This window comes from Miniopterus natalensis, chromosome 10 (genome assembly GCF_054644295.1).
Source record: "Miniopterus natalensis isolate mMinNat1 chromosome 10, mMinNat1.hap1, whole genome shotgun sequence".
Taxonomy (NCBI): Eukaryota; Metazoa; Chordata; class Mammalia; order Chiroptera; family Miniopteridae; genus Miniopterus; species Miniopterus natalensis.
In genome coordinates this window covers 16136790-16157209 of record NC_142090.1, presented here as the reverse complement: position 1 = coordinate 16157209, position 20420 = coordinate 16136790, and the positions used below count along the sequence as shown (strand labels likewise).

The following is a 20420-nucleotide window of genomic DNA, read 5'->3' as shown; positions in this document are numbered from 1 at the left end:
GGCAGAGACATTTTAAGCCTTTAGACTAAGAGCTGAAGGAGTCAGAGAAACACATGCTATTTGTTATCTCACATTAGAAACTTATGTTAAGAGTGAATTGGCACATAGTTGCCCTTTAATGTTCAGTTCTGCGAACAGGAAGATTAGGGTCCCATCTTTAAAGGGGATGCTGGTGAGGGGAGCAGATAACAAGTAAAATCTTACGTGTGTGCAACAAAGAAGAGCTGAGTGGGGTAAGGGGGGGTGATGAGTGACAGCGGTGCCATTTTAGGGTGGCAGGAAAGGGTCCGAGGAGGTGCTATTTGAGCTGTAGACAACTGGGGGAAGAGCACTCCAGCAGGAGGGATACGTTCAAATTGTTTTGCCAAAAGTGGGGCTCCCTTTCTTACTAAGATCCAGACTTACATTTCCAACTATCCGTTGTCATCTCCATCTGGATGTCCCAGTGGCAGCTCCAACTCAACATGTTTAAAATTTCTCTTCCCCTCTGAACCAGCTCCTCTGCCTCCTTGCTCTACTGCTTCGTGCCACTGTCTTCATGACCACCTGGATGGGAATCTTGGAGTTGTGTGCACCAGGTTCCCAAGTTGTGCCCATGTCTCCCACCAATGCTCTCCTGTCTTCTCTGCCACCTCTGGGGTCCAGGCCCTGCTGACTGAGGGGCCTCCTTGCAGGTCTTCCTGCCTGCAGCCGCTCCGGCTTCTGTCCATCTTCAAGACCGGGGTCGCTCACCTTCCTTCAGCACTGCTTTGGCTTAATTCTCTCAAAGAGCTTCAGCGTCTCTACAGATAAAGCCTGCAGTCCTGAGCCCAGTACAAGGCCCACCTTTCCTTCCAGCCCCATCTCCCCCTGCTCCCCTAAACACGTGTTTGGATTCTCTGCAGTTTCCCCAAGACAGCCCCTCCTCCTGTCCCCATGTCCTGAAGTCCTGCTGCTCCCCCCTCCCACTGAAATTCAATTGCCGCTTCCCCGGCTTCTCACTCACAGCAGAGCTCTCTCTTCCTTTGACCTATAAAATTCTATTTGCACCCCTTTTTCCCCTGGACCTTTCCAATTGTAAAAGCAATATAACATCGAGAAAAGAATTGAAAATGAAAACACAATCATCCATCTCCCCATTTCAACGAGTTCACATCTGAGTGGGTAAAGGGGACGGTGAGTGAGAAGATATTCGTGTCTAGGCCTTGGCCACCTGAATGCGTGTTTTTATATAATTGTAATCACAGCACACTGTTTCGCTTCTACCCAACATTTCCTCCATCTTTCTACAGTCTTTTCAAGGTTCTAGGAGTTTTAAAAAGAGGTCAAAATAAGTCTGTGCGTGTCTCACTCAAGGATGTGTCTCAGAGTTGATCCATCGCTGGGTATGTGGATGGGTTTTGTTTTGGCGATTATAAACTAGAAGCTTTTTGAGGAAAAAAGGGCGTCTTCAGTCTTCTCTGTATCCCTAGCACCTAGCAAACTACTTCGATCAGTGTTTATTACGTGAATGACAAAATGCGCTCAATGAACAGCTTTAGGCATACTTTTTTCCCCAGTTATTTTCCTAGGATATATTTTCCTGGGTTCAGTGAACCAAATAATAACAATATTTGCAGGGGTGGGGTGGGGGGGTGGGGAGTGGGGTGCGGGGCACTGCACATTGTAGTTTTTCAAAAATGGTCACATCAGTGTATGTCCCATCCCACGTGCTGCGATATGAGACATCCTTCCATTGAGCGGTGGGCCCTATGTTCCCTCCCTTTGAAATTGGTCAGGTCTTTGCAGCTGCTTTGATCAACAGAACGCAGCTGCTGAGCATCAACCTAGGATCCAGGAGATCACAGTTCGATTCCCGGACAGGGCACATGCTGGGGTTGTGGCTCGATTCCCAGTAGGGGGCGTGCAGGAGGCAGCCGATCAATGACTCTCATCACTGATGTTTCTATCTACTATCTCTCCCTCTCCTTCCTCTCTGAAATCAATAAAGACATATTTTTAAAAAAACCCAGAGCTTTCAAGCCTAGGTTATAGAGGTAATACTGTGTCCCACCTCCCCTTTCTTAAGGTACTTGCCCTTAGAATTCAGTCCCCACATTATAAGGAAGCCCAGGCCACATGTGGACATTCTGTCCACATTCCCAGTTAGGTCCTCAGTCAACAGCCAGATAGCCACTGGACATGTGAATGAACAAGCCTTAAGATGAGTCTCTTCCAGCCCCAGACACTGTGGACCAGAAAGGAGCCTCCCCATTGTGTCCTATCTAAACTCCTGACCTATGGAGACACTGATTATTACTGTTCTGGGGTAATGTGTTATGCTGCAGGAGTGACTAAAAAACACACAGTCTCACGTTGTGTTTCTAAAGGGTTGTATCAATTTGCTGTGCCACCAGCAGTGGAGGGGGTGGCCGATTCACAACCACATGAGCCTTGGAGCCTGGTCTCTTTGTGGGCACTTACCTCATACTCTCCAAATCTCACCTCCACTTTTACACAGCAAGCAACTTGAGGGGATACATCACTGCACTTCTGTTCACAGATCTGAGCAGGTGCTCTGTAAGTGCTTGCACATTTGCACATTTGTTCAAAGTAAATGTAATTAGGGTGTGCATTTGTGAGGCTACCCTGGCCAGGAGCGGACTATGACCATGGACCAGATTATCTTTTTTTAAAAAAAAGTTTAATGTTTTTATTGATTTTAGAGAGAGGGAGAAACTTCGATCAGCTGCCCCCCACATGCCCTTCCACTGGGGATTGAGCCCACAACCTGGGCATGTGCCTTGACCAGCAATCAAACCAGTGACCTCTTGGTGCACAGGAGGATGCCCAACCAACCAAGCCACACCAGCCAGGGCGACTAAGGCCATCTTGATTTCCCCATGAGAGAAAGCAGATTCCAGAGAAACAGCTCAGAAAATACACCCTCTAGTCCAGGTAGATACATACTCGGAGAAAACTCCAGTGTTTCAGAGAACAGGATAACGGTGTCCTGTGACCGGATCAGTGTTCCCAGCCCTCGTACCTTGCATCCGCCCAAATACAGCTCCAGCTGTGAGGGCTTGTGATGCTACCAATTCTGCATCCTGAGATACTGGCAGATTTGTATCTAGATGCCCCTCCACCCCCAAGCCATACATGTTTCTACTATTGAATGTTTTCATGGAGCCCACCAAAGAGGAATGCATGGAAATGCAGTTTCCAATGAGCCCTCTGGCCTCTTCTGAGTTTAGATCCAAATGCTAGTTCCTTGCTTCTCTGCCACACTTCTCACCAGCTAGAGAGCTCAGCATGAAAAGCACACTCACTGAAAATTCCGGTCCAAAAAAAGAAAAGGTTTGTTTTTCAAGTGAACTGTCTGCTTAAGCCAATTATTAATTCAACAAATATTTACTAAGCACCTAATACACATCTGCCCTCAAGGACCTCAAGGAAGCTGCAGCCTAATAGAAATCTCCATCGTTTATGGGGAGTTCTGAGAGCTGCGTTTTCCTTGGGTATTGTTCTAGCATTTGTCCCACTATTGCACCTGCCAGGACAGGGGCAGGAGAGCAAGCCAGCAACACTCAAAGATCCCTCTCTCACAGAAACTGCTGGGGGGGGGGGGGGGGGCAAGTGGGGAGGGGGCGTGTGTGGGAAATAGAGTTGTGAGGCGGGAAAAAGCAGCAACTTAAGAGTAATATAGTAGCTTCAAGGAAATATAATTTCTCTGGCTACACAGCAAATGCCTAGTCTTATTTAAGAGACACTATTCTAGGATGTGGGCTTTGCCTCCAGATTCTGTCCAAGGCACTTGCTCTAAGTGGAGAATAACCACTACTTTGAGGTATTTAACTCCAGGAATTTTCAAGATGGCATAAAAAAGACTTTAAAGAACTCAAGCAGGACACTGCACCAACTTTATTTTTAAGCGTGGTTAACAAACTTGAGCGGAAGCCATGCAACACTTTCTCAAACCACCGCGTTTGGGGGCTGGTGGCTTTAGCTCAGGCTTCTTTCTGCCAAGCCTCTTTCATGAGTTAGCTGGACTTCTCTGGCCCGCAGGCTGTCCAGTGGATGAGACCCCTCCCCAAAAGGAACACAAAGGGCCTTTCTTTGGAGCTGGAGCTCAGTAAGCTAATGCCTGTATCCTGAGCCAAAACTATCACAGAACTGCCCGACTCCAGTTTACACACCACGTGTTTGAGGAAGAACCATGCCTGGCTGCTGCTCCTAAAAAAACAAGTTTTGCCCCCAACAGAGCAGATCACCACCTTCTGACTTTCCTCCTATGGGTCGCAGTTCATGAAAGCGGAGTCTGATTCAGGATTGTTATTTTTTCCCTCCAGTTTAGCAACGGCAAAGGAAGGAGAATGTGTTTTCTTGGTAGACCAGAAAGCCCAGCCGTTAGGATACAAGGACAGTACTGTTTATGACTGGGGGGTGGCCAGGTCTGGGGCGGGGGAGGGACAGAGGGAGGAGGCAGCAGATACAGCTGGGCTAGGATGGTTAGGGTAGATGTGAGTGTCAAGGCCATGAAGATCTGTATGTAGCTCAGCATGACCCAAAAATGACATAGTTGCGTTACAATGCCAAAGGGGCCATTTCCTAGTTTTACATTGTTATTTTGAAAGACTTTTTTTTTGAAATCCTTACCTGAGGATTTTTCCATTGATTTTGAGAGAGAGTAGGAGAGGGGTAGGTGGGGGAATGAGAAACATCGACTGGGGAGAACCTGCAACTCAGATATGTGCCCTTGACTGGAAATTGAACTTGAGGCCCGTTGGTCTGCGGGCAGTTGCTCTAATCACTAAGCCAAACTGGCCAGGGCTGACAGACTTTTAAAAGCCTTTTTTTTTTTTTTAACTACCTAAAAGCTCTATCATCCAGTATTTTCACTTTTAGCTTCTCAGTGATCTCTGAGGTATGGGGAGTATCTTTATGTTAATCAGAAATTAGTGTAAAATGTTAATTGCCCTGTCCCAATCAGTGGCAAAGCTCAGTCATCTCAAGGTACAGCCCATTTAGGCCACTTGCTCTTCTAGACAGACTGACTTTGGAATATTTTGTTTTGGGGGCATGAAAAATTTACTTAAAGCTTTAAATTTCATTCGTATTAGTGCCCGGGGTTATCTGTGACTTTGCTATGAAATATCTCTGGGTCACTGCTGTCTTAAGTGGACAGAGTCCTAGAGACAACAAATCTGTTCTCCATGCCCATCCTGCTATATTGGACTCTTTTCCCTAATCCCAAATGAGCTGCCATCCCCGGAGAACCCATAACCTGTCCCCCCCCCAGGTCAGTGCAGTTCATTCACTGTGGAAATGAAATTACTGATGGCCATCCAGGGAGCAAATTAGTGACATGGCTCAGAACTAATGCCTACTAATCCTGCGGATTCAGCAGAGAGCCAATGTCATACCCAGTGAGAGATGTGGCAGTCACTGGGGCCCAAGAAGCACAGGTGCTGACTGTGCAAATCCCTCTCTAAGTGGCCGACCAGGCCCCACACAGATCCTTCCCCAAAACCTCTTGCCAGAGAGCTCAGCCCTCTGCCCCCTGCCTTCACACACACCATCCGAGGACAGCTGGAGGGACAAGTGAGCGAGTAGCTCCTCCCATCCCTCAGTGGACCTGGTAGCATCTGGGCCAGTGTGCTGCTGCTGAGTGCAACGGCCTCACCCCAGCTCACTATAGAAGACCCTCAAGAGTGCCAAGAATTGGTTGTGTTGTTTTCCTAACATCTTTACTTTTTATTTTCAGGCAGTCCCCCCTGCTGCAGCTGTCCAGCCCTGGGAATGCTTCTTCCTCCTTGGCCACAAAAGGAAAGCCAGGGTGCTGGGCTACTCCAAAGGTGCCTGTCTTCAAAGAGGAGAATGTAAGCCTCTCTCTAAAAGTAGAGTTAGGTCTTCAAGTACTCCTCAACTGCAGTACAGCTCAGATGAATAAAAAATTCAGTTCTTTTATGAGGATGGGGCAAGATATAAGGACACACTGTTAGAGAGACTAGAAGTCACTTCTGAGCACATTCATGTGAGTACTGAGTGCCAAAAAAAGGGGCACAGATCTAATCACCCTGGAGGAAAAATGACTGCCAGCTGTAGTAGTCAGGACCAGCTCCAAAAAGTAGCAGATTTAATTAGAATGAAGTCTCTAGGCAGAGGTAGACTGCGCAGGAGGAAGGGGCATCCCCAGAGAGGGATGAGGATGACCAGGAGGTAGCTTGCAGGGAGCCCAGCAAGGAGCAGCCTGCACCAGCTGGAGTCAAGAATCTGGTGGGTAAGGCTAGCTTGGGACCAGATTGCGGAGGGTTTTAAATGTCAGGCTAAGGAGTTTATCAGGGCAATAAAATGGCCAAACAGGTGTTTTAGGAAGATGAATTCAAAGAGAATGTGCAGGATGAATTGGAAAATCTGGAAGCATGGCAACAATTAGGAAGCTGTGAGATTAATTAGGCTGTTGTAGTAGTCCTATGTGAGTTGATAAGGGTGTAAATGAGCATAGTGGCAGCAGAAATGGAAAGGGACAGCTGCAAGAGACATTGTTAAGAAAGAATGGATGAGGTTTGCTGCCTGATTGGATTGGGGACCCAGGGAGCTCAAGGAATCAAAGATGACACCAGAGTTTTGAGCATGGGCAACTGCTGATACAATGAACAGAAAAAGGGATGTCAGAGGGAGGAGCTGGTTTCAGCAGATAGGAATTCAGTTCAGACACAGTCTGCAGGATATCTAAGTGGACATGTCTGATGGGTTTCAGGAAATGTAACACTAGAGCTCAGGAGAGACTTTTGGTTGGTGATGAACTTGAGAATCAAGTGCAGAGAAGTGATACATAAAGTGGTGGAATGAATGAGATCTCCAAGGAAAAGCATAATACAGTGAAACAGAGGACCAAAGGCAGACCTGTGAGGAATGCCCACATTTAAAGGGTTTCTATTACAAAGCTGCGTTTAGAAGTCCCATCCACCTGCTGCATGTCTTTACCATTAAAATCAATTTAAAGTGTATATCTGTTTGAGAAAGCCAAGCAAAATAGCATTTTTAAGTCTCAGTAGGAACTAAATTATAAACACCTAACTATGCCCCTAAACAAATTTGGCTGAATTCAAGGCTGGTATTCAGAGAAAAAAGAATAAATGATCCAGGGAACATAATCTAGAAGATCAATGGATTTGAGCCCATAAAGATGAGTCGAGCAATAAAAACTCGTGAAAAATATCCTATAAAATAACATTTAATTAAAGAAAAGTAGATATTTACTCATTTTAACACAGGACCAAAAAACTTCACCATATTTGCAGGGTACTGTCTTCCTGAGTGTGAATTTTTAATAAAGGCCATATTAAAGTATAAGCTGGCTCAAACACCTGTGAAGATAAGTTAACACAGGAAAGCCGCCCAGAGTACAGGAAGCCCCAGTAGACTTAGCATGCAAACAAAATCTCTTCTGTTTTATGCCTAGTCTTTTTACATGTATGTTTACAGTATATTGTACTTTTTGACAGTCATTTAAAAAAATAAAATATTCTAGCTTAGAATTTTTGGACTTTTTAAAAGCTGCCCCAAGTCCTATGAAGAAAAAAATGTTTGTTTTATGCATTGCTAACATTTTCTCCTTATTGCTTTTAATAAAGAATACACACCAAAAGTCTAACAGCAAAACAACTGCTAGCCCATGACACCTTTAATAATTATTGAAATAGTAGACTTAGATCTTAAAATGTCTTTATATTTCCACACATTTACTTGATACTTTCCTCTTAAATACCATAGCAAACATATTAACATATATCAAAAACAGCTAAAAAATAGAACTCCTTTCCTGGGGACATATGACTTTTAAAAAACAGAAACAACTTTAAGAGAGAATTTACAAAATCACACAAAATGGGCTGCACATATAATACTGGCATGCAGTTGTTTTAGTTATTTCCAGGTGATGGAAGCAGTCTAATATGTCAATCCAGAAAATATATGCAACTCCTGGCTGGCCTTAGGGATACTATATACATACATAAAAAAAAAAAAAGGAGAGTCAATAAAACTTATAAACCTGGTTACTTCTTACTCTCCAGATAGTCTGAACATACCTAAAAAATTTAAACATAAGATATCATATGATCTTAAAGGGAACTTTTAAAATCATACAATATTATGGAATTAAATTTTTTAAAATGGAGAACACAGAGACAGGCCTCTCAGAAACTTTTCCCTATTTGACTTGAGTTATTAAGACCAAAGCAGCCCTGGCCAGTGGCTTGGCTGGTCAGAGCCCCGTGGCAGGTTTAATTCCAGGGCACATGCCTGGGTCGCCAGTTTGAATCTGTGCTGGGGCAAGTATGGGAGGCAACCAGTTGCTGTTTCTCTCTCCCCCTTCCTCTCTCTAAAATCAATTCAAAAACAACATATCCTAGGTGAGGATTAAAATGAAAACCAAAGCATTAGTTTTCTTGATATCCTCAGCTTCTTAACTAAGACCCAAAGAGTTTAATTCTATCAGCTACATTTAATGCAAGACGACTTTTCAAACACAATACTGTCAAACTTCTTTCAATAATATTTAAAAAATACACATGCACTAATACATTACTTAGAAGTTGATCTTATTTTTAAAATATGGGTGTTGGGCTGATCTGCCAAACACTGGGGAAAGTTAGAGATTAAAAAAAAAAAGCTAGCAATTTGCTTGTGTTTTTTTTTAAGCATTTATACTAAATAATGTAACTGAAAAATCAATTTTTGTGGGGAAGAATCAGGTAGATGATTCTTATTTGGAAGTTACAATGAAAAGGGACTCGCATTTATTTAATTAAGGGAGGAATGCACTGTTCTGGATCAACAACAATCCTTAAGCTTGTAGTTTTGTAAGAAACAGAAAAATCTGAAATGTGATAAAAAATCAAGGATAATGTCTTTTGGTGTAGAAGATATAGGACATACTTTCACAAGGAAGTTTCCAAAATAGTTAATTGTTTGCTAAATCTAAAGAGTAACATACACACGTGTCATAAAACAAAGAGGTGGTGACTCAGAGATGCTTAGATTCAACTTCTGATTCAGGCAAATAAAAGTCCAAATGTTTGGAATTAAATGACCCACTACTCGCCAAAAATCCATAAAATATTCACACCGGATAGACCAAGATTAACTCTCCTATGAAGAAAAAAAAAAAGAAGTTTTAATGGAACGGACTGCCAAGCATTGAAGTCTTTTCTCAAATAACTAAAACAAGGAGTAGACGTTTAATTGATGATATTTAACACTATTCTGTAGTAAGTTACAGTACACATGGTTTATCAGGTGAATTCTAGTAACAGTAACTACTTTCTTAATTGTGCTTAAAACTCGAATTTAGAATAAGTGCATTTATAGTGTTGAAAATTAACTTTTCAGTGGACCTTAAGAACTATTGTATCAGATAGTTAACAGGACAATTTTAGCAGGTAAAGTCAAAGTAAATGTGTCAAAGTTTTTAAAATGGAGAATACAGAGATAGGACTCCTAGAGAATTTTGGCTATTTGACCTGAATTAGGAATTTTCCAGTTATTAGAGATGCTTTAGTGGATTTGCATATAGGTGTTATTAATATAGCCTAAACTAAACCATATTGCATATAACAAAAAGAAAAATCGACTTCTACTCCGGAGAGTAGTATAACTGTATTCAAAGTCTGAGGAGAGGAGAAGAGGGCTAGAAGAGAAATTACTCATCTAACAGAGTGAGAGAGAAATCAATCGACTTGTGTCCGACACTGAAGAGTCAAGAGGAGCTGCACACCTCTATTACTGTAACCGTGGGCGGACCATCAGAAGGAAAAGGGCTTTCAGGTGGTTGACTTTGGGAAGCGGGCTTGGGTAGTACAGGGAACTGCTTATTTCTGTCATTAACTTTTAGCACTATATGATTTTTAAAATTAAGAGTATGTATTAATTTTGATAATTAAAAATATATATTATAAGAATACCCTTCAAAAAAGGTAATTTCTATCAGCCATGTTTTCCTATTTTTTCATGCCCTCACCAACACTGCAAATGATCAATCTCAATTTGATAGAAAAATGTTTTAATTTGGGTTTGTTTGTATATGAGGCTAAGCATCTTTTCGTGTTTATTAACCATTTGCACATTTTCTATGAAAAAGTCTTTTGTGTCTTTGATAATTTTCTATATTTTTCTTTTCTAATTAACTACGTACTCTACATGTGAAGAATATTAACTTGGATTTGCTATATGTGCTGCAACTATAATGCTTTGTCTCAGTTTGACATTTAGCTTTAAACTTTATTTATGGTGTCTTTCGCTGAACAGAACACTTAAATTACTGTGCGGTCAATTCTGTCTAGATTTTTTTCCCTTTTGGAGGTAAAACATTCATCTTATTCCAGTAATGGCACAAATATGTGGCATTAAATTGAAAATGTTTTTGGATCAATCTACTGATTTATGGGCATGATTCCAAATGGACTATATTTGAGCCACTTGCTATTCTCTTTAAGTTATAGGATAGTAGTTTTTAACCATTTGATTATTTTAGAATATATTAAAAGATTAAGCAATCAGATTTTAAAATTTAATTTCAGCCTGGCCGGGCGTGGCTCAGCGGTTGAGTGTTGACCTAGGATCCAGGCGATCGGGGTTCAATTCCCGGTCAGGGCACATGCCCGGGTTGCGGGCTCGATCAGTGACTCTCTCATCATTGATGTTCCTATCTCTCTCTCTCCCTCTCCTTTCCTCTCTCTGAAATCAATAAAGATACATTAAAAAAAAAAAATTAATTTCAAAGTTTTCTTCCTTGGTTAAAAAAACCCCAAATAAATAAAACACAAATTAGTCTTAGTAGAAAATGTTTCATTTTCTACATATAAGTTGTACACTTAAAGAAGATACGCACTTCAAAAAGTGTATCAGTTTGTTTTTGGCCTCTGAGTAAATTACTGTTCCATTGAGTACTTTTAAAGCTTTTACATTTTTATGCATATGACAAATTGTATGTGGCACTCAACACAAGATTCACGTCATCATGGTAAATCATTTATGCATCAAAATATTAATTTGGATCTACAGAGGAAAAGAGAAATTTTCAATTAAAACATAAAACTAAAAATTCATTGTTTATTTAAAGTATTTCTAAAGTAATTTTAAAAAAAATCCTCCCCTAAGGATACGTTTATTGATTTTAGAGAGAGAGGAAGGAGATGGAAAGGGAGAGGAAAGGAGAAAGGGAGGGAGAGAGAAACATGGATGTGAGAAACATCAACCAGCTGCCTTTTGTATGCATGCCGAATAGTCCCTGAACCCACAACCTATGTATATGCCCTGACTGGGAATCGAACCTACAACCTTTTGGTATACGGGACGAAGCTCCAACCCACTGAACTACCTGGCTGGGGCTAAATTAAATATTCACTTCAAAATAGCCTTCCAAAAAAACCCCCAAAAAACAAACAAAAAAGCCTTCCAGAAATTCTGGTAAGTGAAGACTTAAAAAACAATATATTTACAGCTTACTCCATCCTTCTAATACATATGTGTGCATACATTTATAACCAAATACTGCTAGAAATTTTAGAAAAAAAATTCTGTATTTACTGACATAGAAAAATGTCCAAGATATACCATCAGGTTAAAAAGCAGATCACAACTAATATGGTTGGGTACAATATATTTTTAAACAAAATGAAAAAAACAAAATCAAAACTTTATTCCCAGAAATTAGTCTGAAAACATGCACCCAAAACTCCAAGAGAGTGCAAAGAAGAGCAAGAGAAGCTGATTAGAAGGGAATTTTTAATCTTTAGTTTATACACAGCTGTATTGTTTAAACATTTCTAAGTTGAGCATGCCTCAATTACAAGTTACATTTTTATAATTAAAAAAAGTGAAGAACCATGTAGTTTAGATGCCTCACAAAAGTGAATTTACTATTTAATTTTTTCACACATTAAAAATATATGATAAAAGCTGATAAATATTTATATTTGTTTATAAATTTCTGTTTATGTCTTTTTAAATCTTTGCATCTAATATGTTTAACAACAGGAGCTTGGGTTTCCCTAGAGCAGTGCTGTTCAACAGAAATATAATGTGATGTGAGTCACAAAAGGAAGCAACATACATAATTTTACATTTTCTAATAAACACCTTAAAAAAGTTAAAAAATCAAAGTATAAAGAAACAGGTGGAATTAATTTTTAATTATATATTTCATTTAGCTCAATATAACCAACATGTTATTTCAACATGTAATCAGTATATAAACTTGTTAATGAGATAGATATTTTACTTTTTTTCCTAGATCTTCGATTTCTAGTTTGTGTTTTGCACTTACAGCACATACCAGTTTGGACTAGTCATGTTTCAAATGCTTACTGCAACATGTGGCTGGTGGCTGCTGCAGTGGATAATGTAGTTTTAGAACATGTATAAGACACCGTGCTTAAACAAAAACTGAAAACATGGATGCCTATCAGAACTGGAATGGACCCCATCTGTTTACTACTCCAAGCACTTCCGTTTACATTTTCTTTTAAGTCCTCAGCTGAGGATATTTTTCCCACTGCTTTTCAGAGATAGTGGAAAGGAGGGAGGGAGAGAGAGAGAGAGAAACATCGATGTGAAAGAGACATGCCCTGACCGGGGATTGGATCTGCAACCTAGGTATGTGCCCTGACTGGGAATCAAATCCGCAACCTTTCTGGTGTGTGGGATGATGCTCCAATCAACTGAGCCACTCGGCTAGGGCTAGAAATTACTTTTTTTTTTTAAATATATCTTTATTGATTTTAGAGAGAGGAAAGGAGAGGGAGAGAGAGAGAAACATCAATGATGAGAGAGTCATTGATCAAGCCCACAACCCGGGCATGTGCCCTGAACGGGAATTGAACCCTGGTCGCCTGGATCCCAGGTTGATGCTCAACTGCTGAGCCACGCCCGGCCGGGGCATTACCATTTTTGAAGAGCATTTTTGTAATATATATTTTTAATTTTTTATCAAAATGAATACATACTCATAATTTAAAAAATAATATAGTGCTAAAGTTAGTGACAAAAATAAGCAGTTCCCTGCATTACCCAAGCCCATTTCCCAAAGTCAACCACTTGAAACTCCTGCAGAATCTTAAAGGAAGAAAATCAGTAAATAAATTAAGTACTGGTGTTTTTAAAGCACAACTACCTACCCAAGCATTCCTGACTCTTTGGTCTTTATGATGTAGAGGAACATTAATAATGTATGAAACATATTATTTCGGCCCTGGAACAAAGACAAAAAAGACAGCAAGATTTAAACCAAGACAAGCAAAAGATTCAGTCTAATAGGTAAATGCAGATCCTATCAACTCACATTCTACAAACTCAGAATTCCATCTAATTCAGATTATCATTCACTCATTAAAGAAAGTGCCTACTTTGTGCTAGGAAGTGGGACTACTGCAGTGAATAAAGACAGAGAGGATCCATGTAATCAGGAGCTTAAAGTCTAGAAAAAGACAAACAGTAAGCTCAGAATTATAAAAAGAGTGATGAATATTATGAGAGGGTACCATGGGAACATATGTGGGCCTCTGACCCAGACTGGTGAGACAGGGAATGCCTCCCTGAGGGAGATATGTATTTTTTTAATCCTCACCTGAGGATATTTTTCCATTGTTTTTCAGAGAGAGTGGAAGAGGGGGGGAGGGGGAAAGAGAGGGAGAGGGGGTAGGGAGGGGGGAGGGAGAGGACGAAACATTGATTGGAGAGAGACACATGGACTGGTTGCCTCCCACACGTGCCCTGAGCGGGGCCGGGGATCGAGCCTGCAACCCAGGTGCGTGCCCTTGGCCAGAATTGAACCTGGGACCCTTCAGTTCTCAGCCGACGCTCTAACCACGGCTAAGGCCCCGAGGGAGAGATTTTTAAGTTGAGACCTGAAAGAGGAGGGGAAAGGAAACAGACTGCGAAGTGTCTACATGTGGAAGGAGCTCTCTTGGAAGAGGGCTCTTGCGAGGCTGGTGCCCCTGTACACTACACACACAAAATATTCTATCCCCCAAGTTAACAGCATAAACAAAAGTGTGGGAATTAAAAACTTTTAATCACACTTCAATTATATGTTAATATAAGTAACAGGTAAACATACATTTATTTTATCTACAAGTGACTACAAGGCAGCATTTTGCTATCTCTAAAATAAAATGATTATATGTAATTTCTGGTCTGTAAACTAGCTCCTAACTTAGGTTTTCAATTCACTGATTAACTTGTACCTATTTACTCTGATTCAGTGCTTTTACTCAAAAATCTGAGTATATATACTTTTAAAAACATTGTGTTTCTTTCTGGTTTGTTTTGTTAATCCTCCTTTGAGGATATTTTTTCTATTGATTTTTAGAGGGGGGCGGAGAGACATCTATTGGTTGCCTCCCACAGACGCCCCAACGGGGCCAGGGATCAGGCCTGCAACCTGCAACCCAGATATGTGCCCTTGACAGGCAATCAAACCTGCTACCCTTCAGTGGGCGGGCCAATGCTCTAACCACTGAGGACACCGGCAAGGGCAAAACAGTTTCTTAAAAAAAAGGAATTGCATGGGTATTCAAAAGAACTTCTATGTTCCAAAACACTTATACTTTTTTACAAAGTTGAAATATTAAACTTGAAAAAATGAAATTAATATTCTTTCTTGGGAATCTGGTAGAGAACACATTTTATAATTATAGTCAATGTAAAATTCCTTAATAAAGATGATTACCAGCAAAAATAATTGCAAAGGTCATCAAAAGAACTGATGTTTAAACAAGAGTAAAATATCTGGTCCTAGCTGGTTTGGCTCAGTGGTTAGAGCATCAGCCTGCTGACTGAAGGGCCATGGGTTCAAGTCTAGGGCACATGCCTCAGTTGCAGGAGGGATTCCAGCCCCAGTGAGGGTGAGTGTGGGAGGCAACCAATCAGTGTGTCTCTCTCACATTGATGTCTCGCTCTTTCTCTCCCCCTCTCCCTTCCACTCTAAGAAATCAATGGAAAAAATATTCTTGGATGAGGATTAACAGGAAAAAAAAGAAAGAAAGAAAAAGAAAAGAAAAAAAAGAGTAAAATACCTGGATAGTGCTGACTTCAGAAGCACATATACTAGGATTGGAATGATACAGAGATTAGCACTGACCCTGCGCAAGAGTGATTGGCAAATCTGTAAAGTGTACCATGTTTAAAACCAAGACTAAAACCCTGGATAGAAGTATAAAGTGGTACAATAACCTTTTTTTACAAAGTAGTTTGATATATATTTTTAAAGCCTTGAAAATATTCTCTAACCTAGAATTTTACTTTTGGACTCTGGGCTAAAGAAATTACCCAAAATGCAGAGAGCTATATGCATAAAGATGTATATTCAGCAATATTTATGATAATGAAGAATTAGAAACATCCAAAATGTCGGGGAATGGTTGAATAAATTGTGTTACAATCTTATGATGAAGTTTTTTATAGCCATTAAAAAGTATTTTTATGAAGATTTTTAATGGCATGGAAATTATGTTATAAAAGTTAATTTTTAAGAGGATATAAAACTACATAAATGATTTCAACCCATAAAAAATTACAGAGAAAGAGCAAAATGAAATTTACCAAAAGCAATACACCAAAATGTTAACAACTGCCTCTAAGTTATAAGATTTTTCTTTTTCTTTATACTTTCCCCAATTAAGCATATAATACTTTTATAGTTAAAAATGGGTGCTTGCAAGAAACACATTTTCCTGAATTTAAAAAGTTTACCTATTTCATAAACAAGAGACTCTAATTTTTAAAATATTATCAAAGCAAGTCATCCATGACATTCTATAATAGCAGCTTCTACATTTAGAAGTACCTTTGGAAGATTGTAGACGTGACGCTGGTAGATTAGCTCATAATGGGGAGGGTTGATAGCACTCTGATAAATGCAAAAAACATTCTCATTTGTCACATCTGAAAAGGAAATATGCTACATGAAAAAAACAAACAAAATCACTAGATGTATTTCATGCAAAAAGCTCAACGCATTCTTTTAGGAGAGGCTTATACCTGGTTTATTTGGTGTCTGTACAAAGTGCTGAGAAGTAAATGTTTTTCCATCAGGGTATTTAGGATGTGGAGGTAATCTGGAATCAAGGTAGGTGCAAAACACATGCATGATGATCTAAAAATTAGGAGACAATTTTTCAAAGTCAGCATGAAAATCTATCATGGATGTAGTCCTTTAAAAAAATCTGTGTTTATGACTCTAATTTAAAAATTTTTCCCTAAAGAGAGAATTAGCAAAAATGCTTTCAAGTGGTTATAAGATGAAATCTATAAAATGAAAAAAGACATTCCTAGTTTTCTATTAAGTGGATCATTCACACCCACATAGCTAATGAACAGCAAAACCAAGATAAAATACACATCTATTTAATTCTCAATTTGAATATCAGAATTCAAAACTTCATTTTCACACATAAGTCACTATAAAAAAAAAGAACATGATTTTGAAAAACTCTTTAAAAAAAAAAAAAATCTTTATTGATTTCAGAGAGAGGAAGGGAGAGGGAGAGAGATAGAAACATCAATGATGAGAGAGTTATTGATCGGCTGCAGCACACAACCTGGGCATGTGCCCTGACCAGGAATCGAACCCGGATCTCCTGGATCCTAGGTCGATGCTCAACTGCTGAGCCACGCCCGGATGGGCTGAAAAACTCTTAAATGCCCTAAATCTTTATACTCACTGATCTTATAAATCTAATTCTAGGAATCTTTCTTAAAGTAGTAATTCCAAATAAGAAGGAAATATGCATCATGACATTCCTTGCAACATTATTTAAGATAGGAAAACAAAAATCCCTTCTCTTCTCACGTTTCTCAAACTTTTAGGTCCAATACAAGAGAATGGTTAAATGACAGTGTGTAATAATGAAAAAACTACTTAAATATTGCAAAAACGAAAAAAAGCAAGGTTCTATAATTTTACATACATGATTACAACTATGATTAAAAAAATTAAAAAATAGCACAATCTAAGTAAAGGGAAAAAAGATACACCAAAATAGTAACACTTGTTGGGTCAAGATGCTGGTACAATTTTAATTTTTTATTTCTTAGTTTCTAAATTCTTTTAAATACTTATTTTGATAATGGGGAAATAAAAACACATAAACCCAATAACAAAGATGAAAAAAGGCCCTGGCAGAGTAGCTTAGTTGGTTAGAGCATCATCCTGATCCACTAAGGTTGCAGGTTTGATCCTGTCAGGGCACATACAAGAAGCAACCAATAAATGTATAAATAAGTAGAACAAAAAATGGATGATTCCCCCCCCTTCCCCCTCTCTCCAAAATAAAAAAACAACACAAAATAAAAATAAAACAGACTTACAGCAGAATCAGTGGGCAGGTCTGTATCCCACTTGCGTCCTTTGAAGTCTCCACCTCTATTCCATCGAAATGAGCTCATACAGCCTCCTTGAGAAAGTTCTGCAGCAACAAAGGTGATATTTAAAAAGCTAAGAATATGCAAAAATGAGGAAAAAAAGGCTAAGGGGTTACAATAAGAGAAGCATGTCATCTTAAAAATTGGATCAAAAGACCCATAACATAAAGAAATACAAAATATAAAAGATTAACTTAAATATCACCAGAAGAATGAATCATATAAATCCAAAATGTGAGATAAGACTAATATTTTGGATTCTTAAAAAAGTCAATGTCATGTGGGCAAAAGGTGGCAGATGTTAGAGATAGAGACCAAAAAAAAAAAAAGAAACAATACACAAAATGAGTAAACCTACACTTTATTCCTGGTTAAGAAAGAAAGGGTATATAACATTCTTTGGACGACTGGGAAATTTGAATATGAACTGTATATTAGGTAATATTATAGAAATATTTTTAACTTTTAAGGTCTAATAACTGTATTGTGGTAATGTAAGAGAATTTTTAGGAATCTGCGTGCTGAAAAGTAATAATGCCTATACAATATACTTCCAAATGAACAAAAAAGTGTGTGTGAATATATAATATGTATATATAGAGAGAATCAAATATGGACAATATTGATAACTATTCAATCTACAAGGCCCATTTCAGGGTTCGCCGTACTTTTTTGTAAATTTGATATATATTAATACTTTACGTATAATCTGCATATATATATATGCACACACACATACTTTTATTGGATATACAAACCTACCTATGAGGCAATCTTGCCAAAAAATTGCAACCTGAATTTTCAGGAAGTACAGAGAAAAGAGGGTCACATAAAAGTACACCATGGATATGCATTCAGCAAAATCCACACCATGGGAAACACTATAGGACAAACAATCCAGATCTTTCAACAAATAAGTTGCAAAGAAAAAAATGACAGATGGGAAATCTATAGCTTAAAAGAAACTTAAACACAGCAACCAATCACAACATGTGATAATATTAGAATCCCAATTCAAATAAACAGTACCAAAAAAAGTAATTACACATTTTAGGAGATGGTTGGAAATTTGTACATAGACTGCATATTTCATAATAAATTATTAGGTGTGATAATTATATTATGGTTATGTTTTTTCAAGGCCTCATCTTTTAGAGGTACTTATGGAGATATTTACAGATAAAGTGATGATGATATATAGGATTTGTTTCAAACATCCCAGGAAGAAAGGAGGGAGATGGGATATGGAGAGGGCAGAGGTTGCCCAGGGACTGACGGCTGTTGGGACTGGGTGCTAGGTACAAGAGAGCTGAGTGTACTATTTTGTCTAGTTTTATGTATATGTGAATTCTCCTTATATAAAAAGATTCTTAAAAGTCATGATAAATGCTTATTCCTGAGCCTCAGTCAAACCTAGGGGAAAGAAGGGTAACACTATAATATTTTCAAATTAAGGTTTACCATAAATCTGAAGAGTGAAATATTATTTCTAAAACTTGCCTTAGTGATGAGCACTTTACCCAAATAAAAATAGAGAGGCAAAAAGAAAGTGTGTGGGAGTGTCAGAGAAGCTAAATTTCCTGATTCTCTTCCAGTCAGCCTCCTCAGATCACATTTCCCCAAATGATCAGAAGATAACAGAAATACAAAAAAGGAACAATAAATGACATAAAAATAAAAAAAAAGAAGAATCAACTTGCTGACATTATAAAGAATGTCAGAGTAGCACCCTTTCTTGGTAGTTTAGGAATAGAAAATGAGTGAAATATTCATTTGAGCCCATTTAGCTCATTTCTAAGTTTCTCTATATAGAACAAGATTATTAACTAACATATTCAAAGCTAAGTATATTATTTTGACAATTCTTAAGTATATAAAACATAAAACCCAAAAGTTGTTCAAATATAAGCTTTAATTAAGCCATAATTAGATAATTTTTATAAAATATAAGATCATACTTAGTGATACTTAAATTTTTTTCCACGTTACCTTTATTTATAAAATCTCAAAGTAGTGTAAAAGTTCTTGTTTTTTCCTTCAAATCAATAGTTACCTTTAATCCTTTCAAACAAGTATTCCTGATTTGGGGTAAGGTCTAGATACTGCACGATTGTATTCAGAGTTGGAATGAGAGGAGCTTTGACCAGAGCAGCTTGTTTCAAGCTGGTAATATTAGCCTCTGTTAAAAATAAAACACACAAAACACATTATTATTCATTGGGATCTCTAAAAAACTTTTTTTCAATCTTCACCTGAGGATATTTTTTCCATTGCTTTTCAGAGAGAGCAGAAGGGGTGAGAGAGAGAAACATCAATGTGAGAGAGACACATCAGTTGGTTGCCTCCTGCACGCACCCCAACTTAGGTTTGTGTCCTTGACTGGAAATGAACCTGAGACCCTTCAGTCCAGGGGCTGATGCTCTAAACACTGAGCCAAAGTGGCTAAGGCTAAAAAAACTTAAAATGCTCTTCCTTAAATAAATGTTGAAGGAATAAATGACAGCAATAATAGTTTATCTTAACAATTTGCATTATATACTCTACTTACAATTTATTATTTCTAACAAGGTGGCCAGATTATCTCTCTCTCTCCCCTCTCCTTCCTCCCTCCCTCCTTCCCTCTCCCCAAAAGAAGGAACCAGATCCTACACAAATAATGAAAGATATATATATATATATGAGAAATATAGTGCAGCCGTAAAAATAATACTGGAGAATGCTTAATAAAATAGAAGGGGGGGGGGAACAGATAACAAAAATAGTATGACTTCAATTTAATTAGAGATGTATACATATATATATATACCATATTTCTTTAACTCCAAAATATACACTTTTCATGTTCTTAAATTATGAGATAACTTACAATTGATATAGTTAATATCATAGTTTTCTTTAAAAATAACTGGCTGGGAGTAAATTGATAGTGATAGGTTATCTCTGGAAGCAGAATTATTGGTAATATTTTTTGTGTATTTCTGTACTTCTCGAATTTTCTACTTTAACATTGCATATTGCTTTTGTAGTCATAAAGC

General features: G+C 38.6%; 1 protein-coding gene and 1 non-coding gene across 2 annotated transcripts in view; one reads left to right on the top strand and one right to left on the bottom strand.

Annotated features, from left to right (window-relative positions):
* Positions 1 to 7179: 7179 nt before the first annotated feature.
* TMEM209 (transmembrane protein 209) overlaps positions 7180 to 20420 on the bottom strand; it is a 31891-nt gene continuing 18650 nt past the window's right edge. The window contains exons 10-15 of the mRNA XM_016213382.2: positions 19439 to 19564; positions 17332 to 17429; positions 16003 to 16117; positions 15809 to 15906; positions 13140 to 13213; positions 7180 to 9114 (exon numbers count right to left, since the gene is read on the bottom strand). Coding sequence (XP_016068868.1) covers positions 9060 to 9114; positions 13140 to 13213; positions 15809 to 15906; positions 16003 to 16117; positions 17332 to 17429; positions 19439 to 19564 — 566 coding nt within the window. The 3' untranslated portion in view covers positions 7180 to 9059. The remainder of the gene's footprint in view (positions 9115 to 13139; positions 13214 to 15808; positions 15907 to 16002; positions 16118 to 17331; positions 17430 to 19438; positions 19565 to 20420) is intronic.
* On the top strand, positions 15046 to 15149 carry LOC148092195 (U6 spliceosomal RNA). Its single transcript, XR_015715247.1, has one exon. It is a non-coding gene; the product is annotated as a U6 spliceosomal RNA (small nuclear RNA).